At 42.9% G+C, this 20,465-nt stretch overlaps 1 protein-coding gene across 1 annotated transcript; it reads right to left on the bottom strand.

Annotated features, from left to right (window-relative positions):
• Window positions 1-18,830: 18,830 nt before the first annotated feature.
• Window positions 18,831-20,091, bottom strand: LOC127327535 (nicotianamine synthase-like 5 protein). Its single transcript, XM_051354316.1, has one exon. It carries the CDS (start codon window positions 20,012-20,014, stop codon window positions 19,028-19,030), a length of 987 nt encoding a protein of 328 aa, XP_051210276.1. The 5' UTR covers window positions 20,015-20,091; the 3' UTR covers window positions 18,831-19,027.
• Window positions 20,092-20,465: the final 374 nt, after the last annotated feature.

The following is a 20,465-nucleotide window of genomic DNA, read 5'->3' as shown; positions in this document are numbered from 1 at the left end:
TGAGGGTTCGTGTAATCCTACGCAATGGTGTTCATCATCCAACACGAGTGTAGAGTATGCATTTATTTATTCTGTTATGTGATCAATGTTGAGAGTGTCCACTAGTGAAAGTATGATCCCTAGGCCTTGTTCCTAAATACTGCTATCGCTGCTTGTTTACTGTTTTACTGCGTTACTACTGCTGCGTTACTACTGCTTGTTTACTGTCCTGGGCAAAGCACTTTTCTGGTGCCGTTGCTACTGCTTATATATATTCATACCACATGTATTTCACTATCTCTTCGCCGAACTAGTGCACCTATTAGGTGTGTTGGGGACACAAGAGACTTCTTGCTTTGTGGTTGCAGGGTTGCATGAGAGGGATATCTTTGACCTCTTCCTCCCTGAGTTCGATAAACCTTGGGTGATCCACTTAAGGAAAAACTTGCTGCTGTTCTACAAACCTCTGCTCTTGGAGGCCCAACACTGTCTACAGGAAAGGGAGGGGGCGTAGACATCAAGCTATTTTCTGGCGCTGTTGCCGGGGAGGAAAGGTAAAAGGCACTCATACTCCGGTTCCAGGTAACAGTACTTTTCTGGCGCCATTGTGTTTGTGCTCGAAGCTATTTCCTTTAGATCCTGCAATTGCATCTTTTTGTTTCTTGTTTACACTAGTTAGGCATCATGGAAAACAACAAAAATATGAGAGATCTTTATGAACTTTATCTTGAATTAGGACATGATGTGTTTGAAGAGAGAATTAAAAAACCCATGGAACTTTATATGCATGCTAATGGGAATGTTATTAATATGAATGCTTTGAACACTATTGTTGCTAATGCTATGGAAAATTCTAAGCTTGGGGAAGCTGGCTTTGATGAGCATGATCTTTTTAGTCCACCAAGCAATGAGGAGGAAATTTACTTTGATGATACTTTGCCTCCTATTTATGATGATTATAATAATAGTTGTCTTTTGGTGCCGCCTGTTATGGAGGATAAATTTGATTATGATTACAATATGCCTCCTATATTTGATGATAGCTACTTTGTTGAATTTGCTCCCACTACAACTAATAAAATTGATTATGCTTATGTGGAGAGTAATAATTTTATGCATGAGACTCATGATAAGAATGCTTTATGTGATAGTTATATTGTTGAGTTTGCTCATGATGCTACTGAAAGTTATTATGAGAGAGGAAAATATGGTTGTAAAAATTTTCATGTTACTAAAATGCCTCTCTATGTGCTGAAATTTTTGAAGCTACACTTGTTCTATCTTCCTATGCTTGTTACTTTGCTCTTCATGAACTTGTTTATTTACAAGATTCCTTTGCATAGGAAGCATGTTAGACTTAAATGTGTTTTGAATTTGCCTCTTGATGCTCTCTTTTGCTTCAAATACTATTTCTTGCGAGTGCATCATTAAAACTGCTGAGCCCATCTTAATGGCTATAAAGAAAGAACTTCTTGGGAGATAACCCATGTGTTTATTTTGCTACAGTAATTTTATTTTGTATTTGAGTCTTGGAAGTTGTTTACTACTGTAGCAACCTCTCCTTATCTTAGTTTAGTGTTTTGTTGTGCCAAGTAAAGTCGTTGATAGTAAAGTTCATACTAGATTTGGATTACTGCGCAGAAACAGATTTCTTTGCTGTCACGAATCTGGGCCAAATTCTCTGTAGGTAACTCAGAAAATTATGCCAATTTACGTGAGTGATCCTCAGATATGTACGCAACTTTCATTCAATTTAAGCATTTTCATTTGAGCAAGTCTGGTGCCTCAATAAAATTCGTCTTTACGGACTGTTCTGTTTTGACAGATTCTGCCTTTTATTTCGCATTGCCTCTTTTGCTATGTGGGATGGATTTCTTTGTTCCATTAACTTCCAGTAGCTTTAGGCAATGTCCAGAAGTGTTAAGAATGATTGTGTCACCTCTGAACATGTGAGTTTTTGATTATGCACTAACCCTCTAATGAGTTGTTTCGAGTTTGGTGTGGAGGAAGTTTTCAAGGGTCAAGAGAGGAGGATGATACAATATGATCAAGAAGAGTGAAAGCTCTAAGCTTGGGGATGCCCCGGTGGTTCATCCCTGCATATTTCAAGAAGACTCAAGCATCTAAGCTTGGGGATGCCCAAGGCATCCCCTTCTTCATCGACAAATTATCAGGTTCCTTCTCTTGAAACTATATTTTTATTCGGTCACATCTTATGTACTTTACTTGGAGCGTCTGTGTGCTTTTGTTTTTGTTTTTGTTTGAATAAATACTTGTGTGGGAGAGAGACACGCTCCGCTGGTTCGTATGAACACATGTGTTCTTAGCTTTTAATGTTCATGGCGAAGGTTGAAACTGCTTCGTTAATTGTTATATGGTTGGAAACGGAAAATGCTACATGTAGTAATTGGTATGATGTCTTGAATAACTTGATACTTGGCAATTGTTATGCTCTTGTTTAAGCTCTTGCATCATATACTTTGCACCTATTAGTGAAGAAATACATAGAGCTTGTTAAAATTTGGATTGCATGAGTGGTTTCTCTAAAGTCTAGATAATTTCTAGTATTGAGTTTGAACAACAAGGAAGACGGTGTAGAGTCTTATAATGTTTTCAATATGTCTTTTATGTGAGTTTTGCTGCACCGGTTCATCCTTGTGTTTGTTTCAAATAGCCTTGCTAGCCTAAACCTTGTATCGATAGGGAATACTTCTCATGCATCCGAAACCCTTGAGCCAACCACTATGCCATTTGTGTCCACCATACCTACCTACTACATGGTATTTCTCCGCCATTCCAAAGTAAATTGCTTGAGTACTACCTTTAAATTTCTACCCTTCACCTTTACAATATATAGCTCATGGGACAAATAGCCTAAAAACTATTGTGGTATTGAATATGTACTTATGCACTTTATCTCTTATTAAGTTGCTTGTTGTGCGATAACCATGTTCCTGGGGACGCCATCAACTACTCCTTGTTGAATATCATGTGAGTTGCTATGCATGTCCGTCTTGTCTGAAGTAAGGGAGATTTACCGCTAGAATGGTTAGAGCATGCATAATGTTAGAGAAGAACATTGGGCCGCTAACTAAAGCCATGATCCATGGTGGAAGTTTCAGTTTTGGACAAATATCCTCAATCTCATATGAGAAAATTAATTGTTGCTACATGCTTATGCATAAAAGAGGAGTCCATTATCTGTTGTCTATGTTGTCCCGGTATGGATGTCTAAGTTGAGAATAATCAATAGCGAGAAATCCAATGCGAGCTTTCTCCTTAGACCTTTGTACAGGCGGCATAGAGGTACCCCTTTGTGACACTTGGTTAAAACATGTGCATTGCGATGATAATCCAGGTAATCCGAGCTAATTAGGACAAGGTGCGGGCACTATTAGTATACTATGCATGAGGCTTGCAACTTGTGGGATATAATTTACATGATGCATATGCTTTATTACTACCGTTGACAAAATTGTTTCTTGTTTTCAAAATCAAAGCTCTAGCACAAATATAGCAATCAATGCTTCCCTCTGCGAAGGGCCATTCTTTTACTTTTATGTTGAGTCAGTTCACCTATTTCTCTCCATCTCAAGAAGCAAACACTTGTGTGAACTGTGCATTGATTCCTACATACTTGCATATTGTACTTGTAATATTATTCTACATTGACAACTATCCATGAGATATACATGTTACAAGTTGAAAGCAACCGCTGAAACTTAATCTTCCTTTATGTTGCTTCAATACCTTTACTTTGAATTATTGCTTTATGAGTTAACTCTTATGCAAGACTTATTGATGCTTGTCTTGAAGTACTATTCATGAAAAGTCTTTGCTATATGATTCAATTGTTTACTCATGTCATTACCATTGTTTTGATCGCTGCATTCATTACATGTGTTTACAATAGTATGATCAAGTTTATGATGGCATGTCACTCCAGAAATTATCTTTGTTATCGTTTACCTGCTCGGGACGAGCAGAAACTAAGCTTGGGGATGCTGATACGTCTCCGACGTATCGATAATTTCTTGTGTTCCATGCCACATTATTGATGATATCTACATGTTTTATGCACACTTTATGTCATTATTATGCGTTTTCCGGAACTAACCTATTGACGAGATGCCGAAGGGCCAGTTGCTGTTTTCTGCTGTTTTTGGTTTCAGAAATCCTAGTAAAGAAATATTCTCGGAATCGGACGAAATCAACGCCGAAGATCTTAGAATCCCCGGAAGCATCCAGAACACCCGAGAACCGCCAGAGGAGGGGCACAGGCCCACCAAACCCTAGGCCGGCGCGGCCAAGGGGGGGCCCGCGCCCCCCTATAGTGTCGTCGCCCTGTTGACCTGCTGACGCCGCCTCTTCGCCTATATAAAGGTCCTCGACCTAAAACCTCGACACGAAAAAGCCACGGTACGAGAAACCTTCCAGAGCCGCCGCCATCGCGAAGCCAAGATCTGGGGGACAGGAGTCTCTGTTCCGGCACGCCGCCGGGACGGGGAAGTGCCCCCGGAAGGCTTCTCCATCGACACCACCGCCATCTTCATCACCGCTGCTGTCTCCCATGAGGAGGGAGTAGTTCTCCATCGAGGCTCGGGGCTGTACCGGTAGCTATGTGGTTAATCTCTCTCCTATGTACTTCAATACAATGATCTCATGAGCTGCCTTACATGATTGAGATTCATATGAGTTTTGTATCACAATTCATCTATGTGCTACTCTAGTGATGTTATTAAAGTAGTCTATTCCTCCTCCATGATGTAATGTTGGTAGTGTGTGCATCATGAAGTACTTGGTTTATGCTATGATTGTGATCTCTTGTAGATTATGAAGTTAACTATTACTATGATGGTATTGATGCGATCTATTCCTCCTTTCATAGTGTGAAGGTTACGGTGTGCATGCTATGTTAGTACTTGGTTTGGTTGTGTTGATCTATCTTGCACTCTAAGGTTATGTAAATATGAACATTGAATTGTGGAGCTTGTTAACTCCGGCATTGAGGGTTCGTGTAATCCTACGCAATGGTGTTCATCATCCAACAAGAGTGTAGAATATGCATTTATTTATTCTGTTATGTGATCAATGTTGAGAGTGTCCACTAGTGAAAGTATGATCCCTAGGCCTTGTTCCTAAATACTGCTATCGCTGCTTGTTTACTGTTTCTTTATCTTTGCGTTACTACCGCTTGTTTATCATCTCCGGGCAAAGCACTTTTCTGGTGCCGTTGCTACTGCTTATATATATTCATACCACCTGTATTTCACTATCTCTTCGCCGAACTAGTGCACCTATTAGGTGTGTTGGGGACACAAGAGACTTCTTGCTTTGTGGTTGCAGGGTTGCATGAGAGGGATATCTTTGACCTCTTCCTCCCTGAGTTCGATAAACCTTGGGTGATCCACTTAAGGGAAAACTTGCTGCTGTTCTACAAACCTCTGCTCTTGGAGGCCCAACACTGTCTACAGGAAAGGGAGGGGGCGTAGACATCAAGCTCCAGGTTTGTTATTGCTTCTCTAATAAATAATATAGAACTCTCACCTCTATGGGTTTGATGTATAATAATTTGAGATAGAGAAGAATTATATTCCTTAGTTGGATCTCCTTGTCTTGTTTCCAAGATTAAAGTAGAATGGGTATCATAGGTTTTATGGTAAGAGCATGGATTAGTTTAAGACATGAAGAAGATAAGTGAAGAATAGTTTCTCCAATTATTGTTACTTGATTTCCAATTAATTGTAGGTTCATATGTAATGGCAAGGAATTCCATTTTATGATCTTTTATAAGATCAAGCAATTGATCATTGAGTAAAGTGTTGTTGTGTTGATTATTAGTTCCATTTGATCTAACCCCTTAGATCAAATCATCTCTACCCAAAACAAGGTTTTATCAAAGTCACATTGAGGTTTATAGCGCTTGACTTGATGAGCTACTTCAATTTCACCAAGGTCAAATGAAACTTCAGTTACTGTGACTATTTTACTTTAAAGCGCGAAAATTCCCCAAATTTTCTATGCATGAATGCAATGCACACATCTGTTTCCTCTATTGTTGTAACCCCAATACCTGGGATATTACATGTACTCCGGCTCATCCTTCACCTCGCTTCGGCACGCTGTAGGGCGTGGCGCGTTGCAACGAAGGCGCCGATCGTGCTGGCCCCGAGGAAGAATAGTTCGAGGAGGATGAGTACGTCCTCCTCGGCTGCCAGCGTGCTGCGGGCGAAGGAGATGGTGGCGGCGAGGGCGCCATCTCCAGCCTTGGAGCGCCATTCTGGGTGCCGTCGACGAAGTGCTCGATGGTGTGCCCGGGAATGCCCCAGAAGCGGAGGCGTCACTCCCTGTTATAGGTGTTCCTCCGATCGATGAGGCCGTTGGTGCTGTTCATCTCCGCGTCGTGCTGCGCCTTGAAGTATTCCGCCCACCAGTCGTCGTTACCGATGGGGGCACAAGTCGGATCGGCTAGCTCGTCTGCGCCGAGGCGAGCCCGACGGGTCCTGATCGCGTCCCTCCAGCGCTCCGTGCCCTGCGGAGGCGGCGGGACACCGACCCCTTTGACGGCGACCCTCTAGCCGCCACTGCTTGGCAGACGCCTGTCCGGCGGGACAGGATACCCCGCACAGTACATCGCCCACGCCTCCGCCACCGTGAGGCTGTCGTGGCCAAAGCTGTTCGCCGCGACGTTCTGGCGGGAGGACGACATTGGGAGCGCCGAGGGAGGAGGTGCGGGGAGAGATTGAAGCGGCGAGATTGGAATGCGGAAGGAAGGAGGGGCGCTCTTGTTGTACAACGGTGGCAGGTAAAGCAGCAGCGGGGTGTTGGCCGCAATAAACGCCGACGCAGATGGCCACGCGGCCATGCACGATGAGACGTGTCACTGCGTCGCCTGGGAAAGCTGGGCGCCATTAACGTCGCTTCACCAGAGGTAGGCGACGGGTTTTAGACTTCCATTTAGCTGACGCATCGGTCCCGCCACTTCTCGTCTCGCTTTTCGTTGTGTCCGGCGTTCCCGCCACTCGGGGACGGGCACGGGGCGTGGGACACCGTATTGGACCGCGCCATCAGAAAGGGTCTTTGGGGCGCGCGGCTGGAAATAAAATTTTGTCCAGCGCACGCCAAATACCTTTGGGGACACTTTGTGGGACACGACTGGAGATGCTCTAATACACTCAATGAGGAGGAAAAGAAGGGAGGAAAGGTTTGTGCGCGGTTAAACTCGATATGATGATGGCATATGACTATGCCAAGTGACCTATTCTTCAGGCAATTATGAAGAAGCTTGGTTTCCTCTCACGGTTAATCAATCTTATTAGGCAATGTGTGATGTCGGCATTATTTGATGTCTACGTACGCTTCTATTATTGTAGACAGTGTCGGGCCTCCAAGTGCAGAGGTTTGTAGAAGAACATCAAGTTTCCCTTAAGTGGATCACCCAAGGTTTATCGAACTCAGCAAGGTAGATGTCAAAGATTTCCCTCTCAAGTAACCATGCAATTACGATACAAGAAGTCTCTTGTGTCCCCAACACACCCAATACACTTGTCAGGTGTATAGGTGAACTAATTCGGCGAAGAGATAGTGAAATACAAGTAATATGGATGATTATGAGTGGTAATTGCAATCGGAAATAAAGATGGCAACACTCAAACATGTAGCAGACCTGGTTGTAAACGGTGTTTTGATGCTTAGAAACAAGGCATAAGGATCATACTTTCACTAGTGTACACTCTCAACAATGATGCCATAATTGAATACATAGATATTATCACTCCACTATGCTACTCTGAACGACTCTCTAGTTTGATAATGAACACAAATTCACTGTGTAGGGCTGCATAAGCATTCCTTAAAGTTCGCATTCCTAATCTATGGACACCCCACGCTGCCACTTTGAGCATACAAAGATGGTACTAACTAGACACCATAATTCATAAGTATTTCTGTAAATTAAGCTTAAGAAACAAACATGGTGTGCACACTATCACCTTCACACCATTGGACAAGATGTCCTCGGAGATCACATAATAAAACCACTTGAGTAGCATAATAGTTGAAGAATAACATCTAGCTATTCAACTAGATTACAAAGATCACGATCACATAAAGATCATATCATGGGAGAGAGAGATAAACCACATAGCTACAGGTAAAGCCCTCAGCCTCGGGGGAGAACTACTCCCTCCTCATCATGGGAGTCAGCAACAGTGATGAAGATGGTGGTGGAGTCGATGAAGATGGGGGCAATTCCCCGTACCGGTAGGGTATCGGAACAGAGACTTATGTCCCCCGAATCTTGTCTTCGGCGGCGACGGAGCTACGGAACTTTTCGTGGGTGGAGGCTGATTATTTAGGGTTTTCGCATCGGAGGCAATTTATGGGCGGAAGGGCGAGGTCGGTAGAGGCCAGGGGGGCTAGACCACCCCTAGGCGCAGCCAGGGCCTGGTCTCGCTGCCCTGTGGTGCCTCCTCGTCTCTCCTCTGGACTTTGTCTTTGTTACGGAAAAAAAGAACTTCAGCTTTTGTTTCGTCTAATTCCGATAATATTTCATGTACAACTTTTCTGAAATACAAAATAGCAGAGAACAGGGAACTGACATTGTGGCATCTTGTCAAAAGGTTAGTGCCAGAAAATGCATAAAAGTGCCACGAAGTGTAAAAAAACATATAGAAATTGGTGTAAAACAAGCATGGAGCATCAAAAAGTATAGATATGTTTACAACGTATCAGCATCCCCAAGCTTAACTCCTGCTCGTCCTTGAGTAGGTAAGTGATAACAAAATAATTTTTGAGGTGATATGCAACCAACACAATCTTGATCAAGTTATTGTAAAAGCATTGCAAGCTGAGATCAAAGTACTCTAAACATAGGCATGATAGATATAATTCTAACAATAGAACTTAGCAACTATGTTACAACATGAAAAGTAGCTCAAACAAAGGATCATGAATAATAGTGCACTGAAAGCAACTGTTTGTTTATGAGCATAGAGAAAACATAGCAAAGTGTTACTCAACTTGTCCTTTATGAAGTAGCAAACATAAATGCTAGGACACCTTCAAAGTTCGAAGGGTGACTAGATACAGGTAATTTAAGAACAAGCAATAGTATAATCATGAATCAATCAATAATAATTTTGGGACTATGCACATTATACTCAGAATGATAACTATGCTCTCTCAATTGGTGCGTAAAGCAAAAAATGAAGACTCAACATAAAAGTAAAAGAAGGGTCCTTCGCAGAAGGAAGCAAGATTAACAAATTTTATAAACCTTCCAAAAAGTATGGTACTCATTATCTTTGAGCTCTCATTACCCCTATCATAAGCATCTTGAATGGTTAAAGTTAATGTGAGGGTAAATATGAGTTATATGCTTGGCAAATCACAAGCTGAAAATCTCGTGCCCCTTGAATACGTGTACCTAAACCTCATGTTAATCAACATAGGTCCCAAATAAGTTCTTATCATTGTAAGTATACATGTATCATTGAGAACGCCAACGGGGTACCTCATGCCCCATGATATAGAAGTACTCCTTCCGATATAGGAGCAATCCCATACCAAAATGACAAGACAAATAGACAATGAGCATCTCATCAATCCTTTTATTTACTATGGGTATAGCTTTTTATTAAGAATGCATCACAGAATGCTCACTATGGTTCGCTGTAAATTTCCACCATTAATGATGCATGGCTTAAGTTAGCTGCCCAAGCGTTTCTTTAACATATATACAAACTCCATGGACTTACACGTTTCCATTTTAATTCACATCGCTAGGCATCCATAAATAAAAGAACATGATATCAACTAAATAGTAACAAGTGCAATGTTAAAGGCGTGTCCCATGAAAGCATGATTGTGCTAAATCCCAACTCGTAATTTGCAAGAATATAATCTTCATAAGATAGTCACAATGGATCAAGTTTATTAAGTGCAAGAAAGTAAATGTGCCATCAAGTTCGTGAGAGCTTTACTAACTAATTTTCTCATGACAAAATTTAATTTGGAAGATAAATAAAAACATGATGAATATAATTGGAATAGAAATGATGCTAGCAGGTAGATATGGTGAAAAAATTGGCTAACTTTAATTTTTAGTGGTTGGATGCACGAGTAGAGTTCATACTCAGTATAGACGAAGACTAGCAAAAGACTGGGAGCGGCCAACTAAGAGAGCAATAATGGCCATAATCATGCATAGCGACAAAATATTATTAATCAAAGCATAAAGTGATATTACAAGTGAAAAATGAAATGATCATAGAGGCTTTAGTTTTCTTGTTTGTATTCATATCATGGTGTAAACATGTGCCAAGAGTCAACCCAATAAAGCATCAAAGTAGAATACCACAATAGTATGCTTTGTATGATGGAAACAATACATGATTCTATCAATGGCACATTAAGCACTCTTAGCTATTTGAGATAAGTTATGCTACAACAATAAATACTAAGCATATAACAAGAATAACATCCAACAAGACATGCCAAAGTCTATGCCACAATCTGGACAAGCTTTCTTTTGCATCACTATAAGTATGAAACATTTCACTCGTCTCCAACACCAATCAACTTATTTGAAAAAAATCTCATAGCTAATAATCAATAAAGACCAGAGATCTAATCGTACGTAAATAAACAAAACTAACAAGCTCTGAACAAAATAAGAATGGAAAACCAAGAGCTAAACGTAGTACTAGCAAAATAGAACACTCGCAGAACAGTAAGAGTTAAAACTAGAGTGTTCTATGCAATGAATACGGAGCGTGTCTCTCTCCCACACAAGAATACTGGGATCCAACCATATGCTACAACAAATAAATCTAAAGAAAACTAAAAACAAAATAAAGACGCTCCAAGAACAACACATAGTATATGAAGCAATAAAAATATAGTGTCTTAAAAGATGACCTGATATTTTTGTTGATGAAGAAGGTGATGCCTTGGGCATCCCCAAGCTTTGACGCTTTTACCTCTTGGATATTTTTTGGGGTGACATGGGCATCCCCAAGCTTGAGCTTTTGTCCATTCTTCATCTAATTACATCATTCTTCTCTCACTACACCTGAAAACTTCCTTCATACAAAACTTCACACAATTCTTATTAGCACCATTAGTGCAATCAGAATAAAAAATACACTTGGTTTCAGTTCTAACATATATAAAACATCCATTAAAACAGTAGCTACTGTAGCAACTTCTTTAAAAAGCTCTTTCTCTCAAAAGAACTCAAAAATTAAAGAGATTAAGAGGCAAATGCAAATAGTGGCAGAAATCTGTGAAAACAGAACAACATGTAAATATCTATTTTTTAGAAAATCTTCTGTTGCTCAGATGAAAAAGTGCAAAACTAACGAAAGTTAGATAATAACCCAGGGCATATGCTCAAAACTTGGCAGATCAAAATTACGTTGTGGCAGGGAATACGAATTTTTATGGTGATAACACAGAATCTATTTCTGGACAACAACTTCCCCAAATCTTACTTTCTTCCTATTAGAGGGTATTCTTGGCACAAAAAATGAAATAAAAGGATAAGAAAATGTTATTACAGAAGTAACAACTTCCAAGACTCAACAAAAGAAGAAAAAATTACAGAAATAAAACATGGGTTATCTCTCAGGAGTGCTTTTTTAATACCTTTCAGATGGGTGTAGTAGTTTGAGAAGATGCTCACATAAGAAATATGAATTGAAGTAAAAGAGAGCATCAAGAAACAAATATAAAACAAATTTAAGTTTAACACACTTTCTGTGCATAAGAATCTTGTATACAAATAAATCCACAAATAACAAAGTGACAAGCATAGAAAGATAAAACAAGAGTAACTTCAAAACTTTCAGTATATATAGAGGTGTTTTAGTACCATGAAAACTTCTACAACCATATTTTCCTCTCTCATAAAATTTTCAGTAGCATCATGAATAAACTCAACAATATAACTATCACATAAAACATTTTTATCATGAGCCGCATGCATAAAATAATTATCACTCCCCACATAAGCATAGTCATTCTTATTAATTGTAGTAGGAGCAAATTCAACAGAATAGCAATCATTATTATTATCATCACCATAATCATCAAATATAGGAGGCATATTGTAATCATAATTAATTTTCTCCTCAATAGTAGATGGGCTGAAAAAACATAATCATCATTGTAATCATCATATATTGGAGGCATAGCATCATCATAGAAAATTTCCTCCTCTAAAGTTGGGGAACTAAAAAGATCATTTTCATAAATACTAGCTTCCCCAAGGTTAGATTTTCCATAGATTTAGCAATAATGGTGTTCAAAAAATGCATACCAATGACATTGCTATTAGCATGCAAATAAAGTTGCATAGATTTTTTAATTTTCTCTTCAAACACCTCATGTCCTAACTCAAGATAAATACTATAAAGCTCTGTAATCTTTTTGTTGTTTTCCATTAAGCCTAACTAGTGAAAATAAAAACAACAAACAAAAAGATATAATTGCAGAATAAAGGAAATAGCTTCGAGCACTCACCAGCAACTAAATAGCTTAGTAGCCAGAGGATGTGTGTACCTTTTACCTTACCTCCCCGACAACGGCGCCAGAAAAAAGCTTGATGTCCACACATGCTTATATTTTTGTAGAAAGTGTTGGGCCTCCAAGTGCAGAGGTTTGTAGAACAGCAGCAAGTTTCCCTTAAGTTGATCACCCAAGGTTTATCGAACTCAGCGAGGTAGAGGTCAAAGATATCCCTCTCAAGCAACCCTACAATTACGATACAAGAAGTATTTTGTGTCCCCAACACATCCAATACACTTGTCAGGTGTATAGGTGCACTAGTTCGGCGAAGAGATAGTGAAATACGAGTAATATGGATGATTATGAGTGGTAATTGCAATCTGAAATAAAGATGGCAGCAAGCAAACATGTAGTAAAACTGGTTGTAAATGGTATTTCAATGCTTAGAAACAAGGCCTAGGGATCATACTTTCACTAGTGGACACTATCAACAATGATGCCATAATTGAATAGATAAATATTATCACTCCACTATGCTACTCTGAACCACTCTCTAGTTTGATAATGAACACAAATTCACTGTGTAGGGCTGCATAAGCATTCCTTAAAGTTCGCATTCCCAATCTATGGACCCTCCACGTTGTCACTTTGAGCATACAAAGATGGTACTAACTAGACAACCCAATTCATAAGTATTTATGTAAATTAAGCTTAAGAAACAAACATGGTGTGCACATTGTCACCTTCACACGTTTGGACAAGGTGTCCCCGGAGATCACATAATAAAACCACTTGAATAGCATAATAGTTGAATAATAACATCTACCAATTCAACTAGATTACAAAGCTCACGATCACATAGAGAACATATCATGGGAGAGAGAGAGATAAACCACATAGCTACAGGTAAAGCCCTCAGCCTCGGGGGAGAACTACTCCCTCCTCATCATGGGAGTCAGCAACGACAATGAAGATGGTGGTGGAATCGATGAAGATGGCTCCGGGGGCAATTCCCCGTCCCGGCAGGGTGCTGGAACAGAGACTTATATCCCCCGAATCTTGTTTTCGGAGGCGGCAGAGCTACGAAACTTTTCGTGGCGGAGGCTGATTATTTAGGGTTTTCGCGTCGGAGTTAATTTATAGGCGGAAGGGTGAGGTTGGTGGAGGCCGCGCCTAAGCCTGGTCTAGCCGCCCTGTTGCGCCTCCTCGTCCCTCCTCTGCACTTCATCTTTGTTACGGAAAAATAAGATCTTCGGCTTTTGTTTCTTCCAATTCTGAGAATATTTCCTGTACAACTTTTCTGAAATACAAAATAGCAGAAAACAGAGAACTGACACCGTGGCATCTTCTCAATAGGTTAGTGCCAAAAAATGCATAAAAGTGCCAAAAGTGTAAACAAAACATATAAAAATTGGTGTAAAACGAGCATGGAGCATCCAAAATTATAGATACATTTGCAACGTATCACTGTCCTCTGTGAAGGTGAATGGTAATTTCTTGAACCTTTTTCACCATCAAGAGGCTTACGAGAAGGTGATCCGATGTCACCATATTTATTTCTCTTTTGTGGGGAAGGTCTTTCAGCTCTTCTGAACTTTTATAATCAAGGCTACATCGACAGAGGTAGGAGGGTATATATGTAACAGAGCACCATGGATTACTCATCTACTCTTCTCTGATGATAGTTTGATTTTTATAAATGCTTGTGAAGCTAGTGCAACAAGGTTGAATGAAATACTGAATATTTACAACCAAGCTTCAGGCCAGCAAGTGAATAGAAGCAAAAGCTCCATCTATTTCAACCCATGTACGTCTAAGACTCAAATGGAGGAAGTGAAACAAGTCCTAAACATTTCATTGGAGGCTATTTGCGAGAAATATTTGGGTCTTCCGACTACGGTTGGGAGGATCACGGACGAAGCCTTCGAGTATATCACAAATAGTGCTAGAGGACAGATGAATGGGTGGGTGGAAAAATTTCTAGCCTACCCGGGAAAGGAGGTGCTCATAAAATCAGTTATTCAGGCTAAATCTACCTATAGTATGAGCTGTATTGAGCTCTCCAAAGGATCTTGCAATAAGATGGTATCGTTGATTGCGAGATTATGGTGGACTGGTAATCTTGAAATGCGGTCGATGCACTAGACTGCATGGGATAAGCTAGCGGTGCCGAAGGAGAAGGGCGGCATGGGTTTCAGAGACATGCACGCGTGTAACTTCGCGTTGCTTGGCAAGCAAGGCTGGCGCTTATTAACCAGCTCAAATTCTTTATGTGCCTAGGTGCTCATGGGAAGGTATTACCCGGATTGTGATTTCATGGAGGCGACAGCACCGCAGGCGGCGTCGTGGACGTGACGGGCTATATTGGCCGGCAGAGAAGCTCTAAAGTTAGGACTCATCAAAAAATCGGAACTAGAGATACAGTGTCTGTTTGGAATGATAGTTGGATTCCCAAAGTACGTACAATGCGCCCAATGGGGAGGCTTATTGACACGGATGTTGAGACCGTGGATGAGCTTATTACAGCCGATCACCAATGGTATGTGGCAAAGGTTAATTCTATCTTTTTTGTGCCCGATGCGGAGGCAATATTGTAGATTCCACTGAGAGTGCGAGTATATGATCATAGGCTAGCATGGGCCAAAGAGAAGTCGGGTGTGTACACGGTTCGTTCGGCGTATCGAGCCCTAGTGCTCCATGATGAAGAAGAGCTGGCACACAACTCGAATACGACGTCCTTGTCAGTGGGCCAGGGAGATATGTGGAAGAAATTGGGAAGATCGGAGTGGTCCCCAAAGTGTGTACCTTTTGGTACAGGGTTATCAAAAGTTTTATGCTTGTTTATATGACTCTCTCCCGGCTCCATGTCAGAGATGATAACACTTGTGGGATTTGCAAAACTGCTCATGGGGATCTAATGCATGCACTAATTGAGTACTCTCATGCTCAGTTGTTCTAGGATACGGCAAAGGATTTTATGTTTAAAATTACCGCGCCTTCGATCATCCACAAACATGGTCTAGAGATATTATCTGTGAGAGTCTAATCCCGGAGGAAGATAGACCAAAGATCATCACAATCATGTACTCGATCTAGCTATCTCGGAATAAATGGACTCATGGAGAGAGCGGATTTAATCTAACCTCGTCCATGGAGTATGTAAGGGACACAACCTGTCCTTGGAGCTGCCCCGGTCTTGCAGAAGACTCCCAAGAGCCGATTACAGTGCAAATGGCAGAGACCACCGGATGGAATTATCAAAATTAATTCGGATGGTGTCTTGGCTAGGAGTTGCGGGAGGAGGAGGAGTCGCTCGAGACCGTACAAGGTTTCATTGGCGCATGGTTGAAGGTGTACCAGGGGCTGTCATATCCCGTGATGATCGATGCATATGCACTCCAGGACGCGGTGATGTTTGCAGAGGAAAAACAATTTCCTCAGGTGATCTTTGAGACTGGATGCTCTGAGATCCTTCGTATTTGAAAGTGGGCAGTAGGGATCGCTCGCCAATCTTTCCTATCTTAGATGTCATTTGCGAGTTAAGCTTCAATTTTGTTTCTTTTAATTTATGTTTTGTGGGTCGTTTGGCAAATGGTGGGGCTCACAATTGTGCCAAATTTTCTTGCACAAATGGGACGTCACACATTTGGCCGACACTTTGCCCCCAGTTTTTAGTTCACAACATTGTTGCTGATTGTAACGATGTGTTTGTTGATTAATAAAGGTCGCGATTTACACCAAAAAACTTCTATCGGCGCCACCGGACGCAAAAACCAGCTCGATCGCAGCCCCTACCCCCTATGCGAGTTGGGTCTAGCGCTGCTAAAACAACCGACCCTAACCCTGCTAATGACGGCAACAACTATCAAGGTGGATGCATACGACACGTGTTTTCGTTGACGTGTCCTCCCCACCGTCGTCCCGCGCCTTCCTCATGTAACGTCATTAATGCGCGCTACAACTCATTACCGCCCTTTCTCGCCACTTTAGGAGATATGCAAGGACCTTTAACACAAGAATGTGTGAAATATCTATTGCAATTTGTGTTTAGGTCCATAGATGAAACATCGCAATGGGATAGAGGGGAAGGATCAACAATAGTGAGCACAATATCAATATTGCAATTTTCATCACCACTGACCATATCATTACCTTGTGTCTTTCAACACGTTGGTGAAGTGGATGAAGATGAGAACTCATTGCGGCTGAAGGTGGAAGCAACTTGGAGCTCTTCATGGTATGAAGGAGAAGAGAGCTCCACGGAAGAAAAAATACCCTCATGAGAAGTGGGCGCACCATAAAAAATTCAAGCATGATCCACATCTCATGAGGGGACTTGCATTTCCGAAGCATCACTAACATCAAATGAACCTTTGGGCGCAAAGATGATGCAAACTCATTTGATACTTGAGCTTCAAGATGTAATTTTTTGTCTTCCTCTAAAGAAGATTTTGAGGATCCATCGGAGGAGAAAAACCTACATCTAGAAATCGCTCTATATTTGGACAGAAGGTCGGAAGATGACAAAGCATGCAATTTCTCCATAAAGGATAATTATTTGTGCCAACGAATATAAATGTGTTATTATGCACTATACTACTAGCCGACATCTTTACTCTCAAGGCGGTGAAGCCTAAAACAAGGAGAGACCTTACTCTGATACCAATTGAAAGGATGAGATATCGCCTAGAGGGGGGATGGGTGAATAGGCGTTTCAAAACCTATTACGGATTTGGATTGTAAGAATGCGGAATTAAACTAACGTTTATTTTACAAGCACAAAACCTAAATATACTCAACTAAGTGCAACAACAACAACTTAGATAAGCAAGATAGGCACAAAATATATATAGCGCAAGTGATAGCAAGATAGAAGTACTTAAAGCATGATGGCTATCACAAAAAAAAGTAAACTCGGGTATAGAGATAACCGAGGCACGTAGAGACGAAGATGTATTCCCGTGTTCCCCCACACAAGGTGAGGTACGTCACGTTGGAGAGATACGGGCTACCACGAAGGTCTCCCGAACGCCATGAAGGCTCACCTTCTTCTCCAAGACAATTCCACAAAGGACAAAGGCCTTTCCCTTATGGTTAGCTTTTTTTCCTCCACTCCAGAGATGGCAAGCTTCGCAACCACTTCACAACATCTACGAAAGAGAAGCCCGTGCCTATTCACAATCTTCCACAAAGAGGTCTGATACGTCTCAAACGTATCTATAATTTTTGATGCCCCATGCTTGTTTTGCACCAATTCATATATGTTTTATTTGCACTTCATTGCACTTTTACATGATTTCCGACACTAACCTATTAACAAGATGCCAGAGTGTTAGTTCCATATTTTCTGTTGTTTTTGTATTTCAGAAAAGTTGTACAGGAAATATTCTCGGAAATGGACGAAACAAAATCCGAAGTCAATATTTTAGCGAAACGAAGACGAAGTCCAGAGGGGGGGTCGAAGAGGCGCCACAGGGCGGCCAAACCACCCCATTGCGCGGCCTAGGCCTGGCCCACGCCTAGGGTAGGTCTGGGCCCACCAGGCACCCCACCGACCTAAATCCTCCGTCTATTTATACATCTTATCGGGAAAACCCTAGATACCCAAGCCTCCATCCACGAAAAGTTCCGTCGCGGCCGCCATCGCAGAACCCATCTCGGGGGGTTCTGAAGCTTTTCTCGTCACCCCGCCGGAGGGGAAAATCATCGCCGGAGGCATCTACATCGCCATGCCCGCCTCTGAAGTGATGCGTGAGTAGTTCATCCCTGGACTATGGGTCCATAGCAGTAGCTAGATGGTTATCTTCTCCACTTTGTGCTTCATGTATAGATCTTGTGAGCTGCCCTACATGATAAAGATCATCTTTATGTAATCATATATATTGTGTTTGCTGGGATCCGATGAATATTGTATACTATGTTGAGATTCATTATATATTCATGTCATATGTTATTTGTGATCTTGCATGCTCTCCGTTGCTAGTAAAAACTCTGGCCAAGTGGACACTTGGGACTCCAAGAGGGGGTTTTTATGCTCGATAGTAGGTTCATACCTCTAGTTTTCTGGGAGATGTAGATATGATGTTGCTACTAGGGAGAAAATAACAATATTTTATCCGAGTGTAATTCTATTCTATTGATTACTTTACACACATTGCTTAATGCGATAGTCTCTTGCTTGCAACTTAATACTGAAAGGGATTTGAATGATAACCTGAAGGTGGATTATTAGTCATAGACGCAGTTGGATGATAACCAGAAGGGAATATTCTGTTTTACAGTTTTGATTTACGGGCTCTATTCTGCGTCAGCCATTTTTCGACCCATAAACACGAGTTCGGTGAACTAAACTCCAAATTTCAGTTCGTGTTTTTACGGACTCTATTAGAGAAGCTATAAATTTGTAGTTTCCGCACTTATTACGGTTACATATACTCCCGCCTGGGTAGTAGTAGCCGGTAACTTCCATACGCTGTCTCAGCACGGCGTATGCTGTTATAACAAGTGACACCAGATAAGCTAGTGCTCAGACCCTCTATCACCATGAGCGCCTCCGGATTTCGTCCATGGCGTCAAGATGACAGCTGGTTGGCGGCGACCTCCTGCGTGGCGTCTCCACCTCGCAGCACTTGCAAGGCGAACTCGCCACCGCCGGCGCGAGCTCGTGGCTTCCTCCCGCTGCCTTACGAGCGACGATGACGGAGTTGATCACCGCGTCGTCGTCGGGGTGGTGCACGGCCAAGACATGGAACCCGCCCCGCCAGACGTCCGCGGGATCCACAACGGGGCACAGGAAGCCGCGGGCTCCGTGCGCGCTCCGCACGACGAGGGCCGCGCCGTCCGCCATGTGCTCGCCGAGGTGCGCGATCACGCGGGTCTTCTGCTCGGCCGCCGCCACGCCCACGCTCGCCGCCAGGAAGACCACGTCGTACGCGGCGAGCTCGTGCGTGAGTCCCTCCACGTCGGCCGTGCGGAACGACATGCGCGTGGCCACGTCGCCGCCGCGAAGCAGCAGCCTCCGAGCGCGGTCGTTGGCATCGCTGCACAGGTCGAAGCTGTCGACGACGGCGTGCGGCATGTGGCGCACGGCGAGCAGGAGCGAGCTGAGCGGTAGCGAGCCTGACCCGACGAAGGCGACGCGCGCGGGCGCGGCGAGGCGGTCCGGCGCGTGGCGAGCAAGGAGCGTGTGCTCCAGATCGGTCAGGGCTACGTAGTTTTCGTAGTACGGGAAGAGCCTCAGGTGGCGGAGCGGGTGGTCGAGCGCGGCGAGCGCGTCGGAGCAGTGCGCCTCGAGGCGCGCCTCCGCGTCGGCGCAGAGCCGGACGAGCTCGCCCCGCATTCTCCGGGCCTTGGCGCCCAGCGTGGCCACGTCGACGGGGATCGGCGGGACGCACGTGGCCACGAGGGCGGTGAACAGGGCATCGGCCTCCGGAGACGGGCTCAGCGACGGCAGCTTCGAGATGGCGCGGTGGAGGCCGGCGATCTTCTTCACCAGAGCAGCCGCCGCCTTGTTCTGGGCCTCCATCTGGCCGTCACTGTGTTGCAGTTGTACTCCCGTGTTAAGATGGACGCAGCGGCAGCAGCTAGCTCTCAAGATGGCAAGTCTAATGGTGATGTAATTGACGGGTGATGCTTCCAATGTCATATATAAGTTCTCGTCGTCACACTGTAGCTCGATCGTGCCGTTCGGCCGGCAAAGCGTGGCTCGCTTCACGCGTCCATGCCCAAGGCTCGTTTCATGCTTCTATTACTATTGGTACCTACAACTCACTGTCCTAGCTAGTCACTATAGAAAATGCACAAGGTGCCGACGGCCAGGACCTATGCCGACGGCTAAATATCCGGGTCGTCGGCACATGTCCCATTTCGACCAGGCCAACAAGCAAGTCGTCTATACAGGAAAGCCGTCGGCACAGAAAAGTCTATATCGACGGCAACAGTTAGCATAGTTTCGGTCATCGGTACAGCCTCTCCGC

This window comes from Lolium perenne, chromosome 1 (assembly GCF_019359855.2).
Source record: "Lolium perenne isolate Kyuss_39 chromosome 1, Kyuss_2.0, whole genome shotgun sequence".
Lineage (NCBI taxonomy): Eukaryota > Viridiplantae > Streptophyta > Magnoliopsida > Poales > Poaceae > Lolium > Lolium perenne.
The sequence above is the reverse complement of the archived record's forward strand: the minus strand, read 5'-3'. Positions and strand labels throughout refer to the sequence as shown.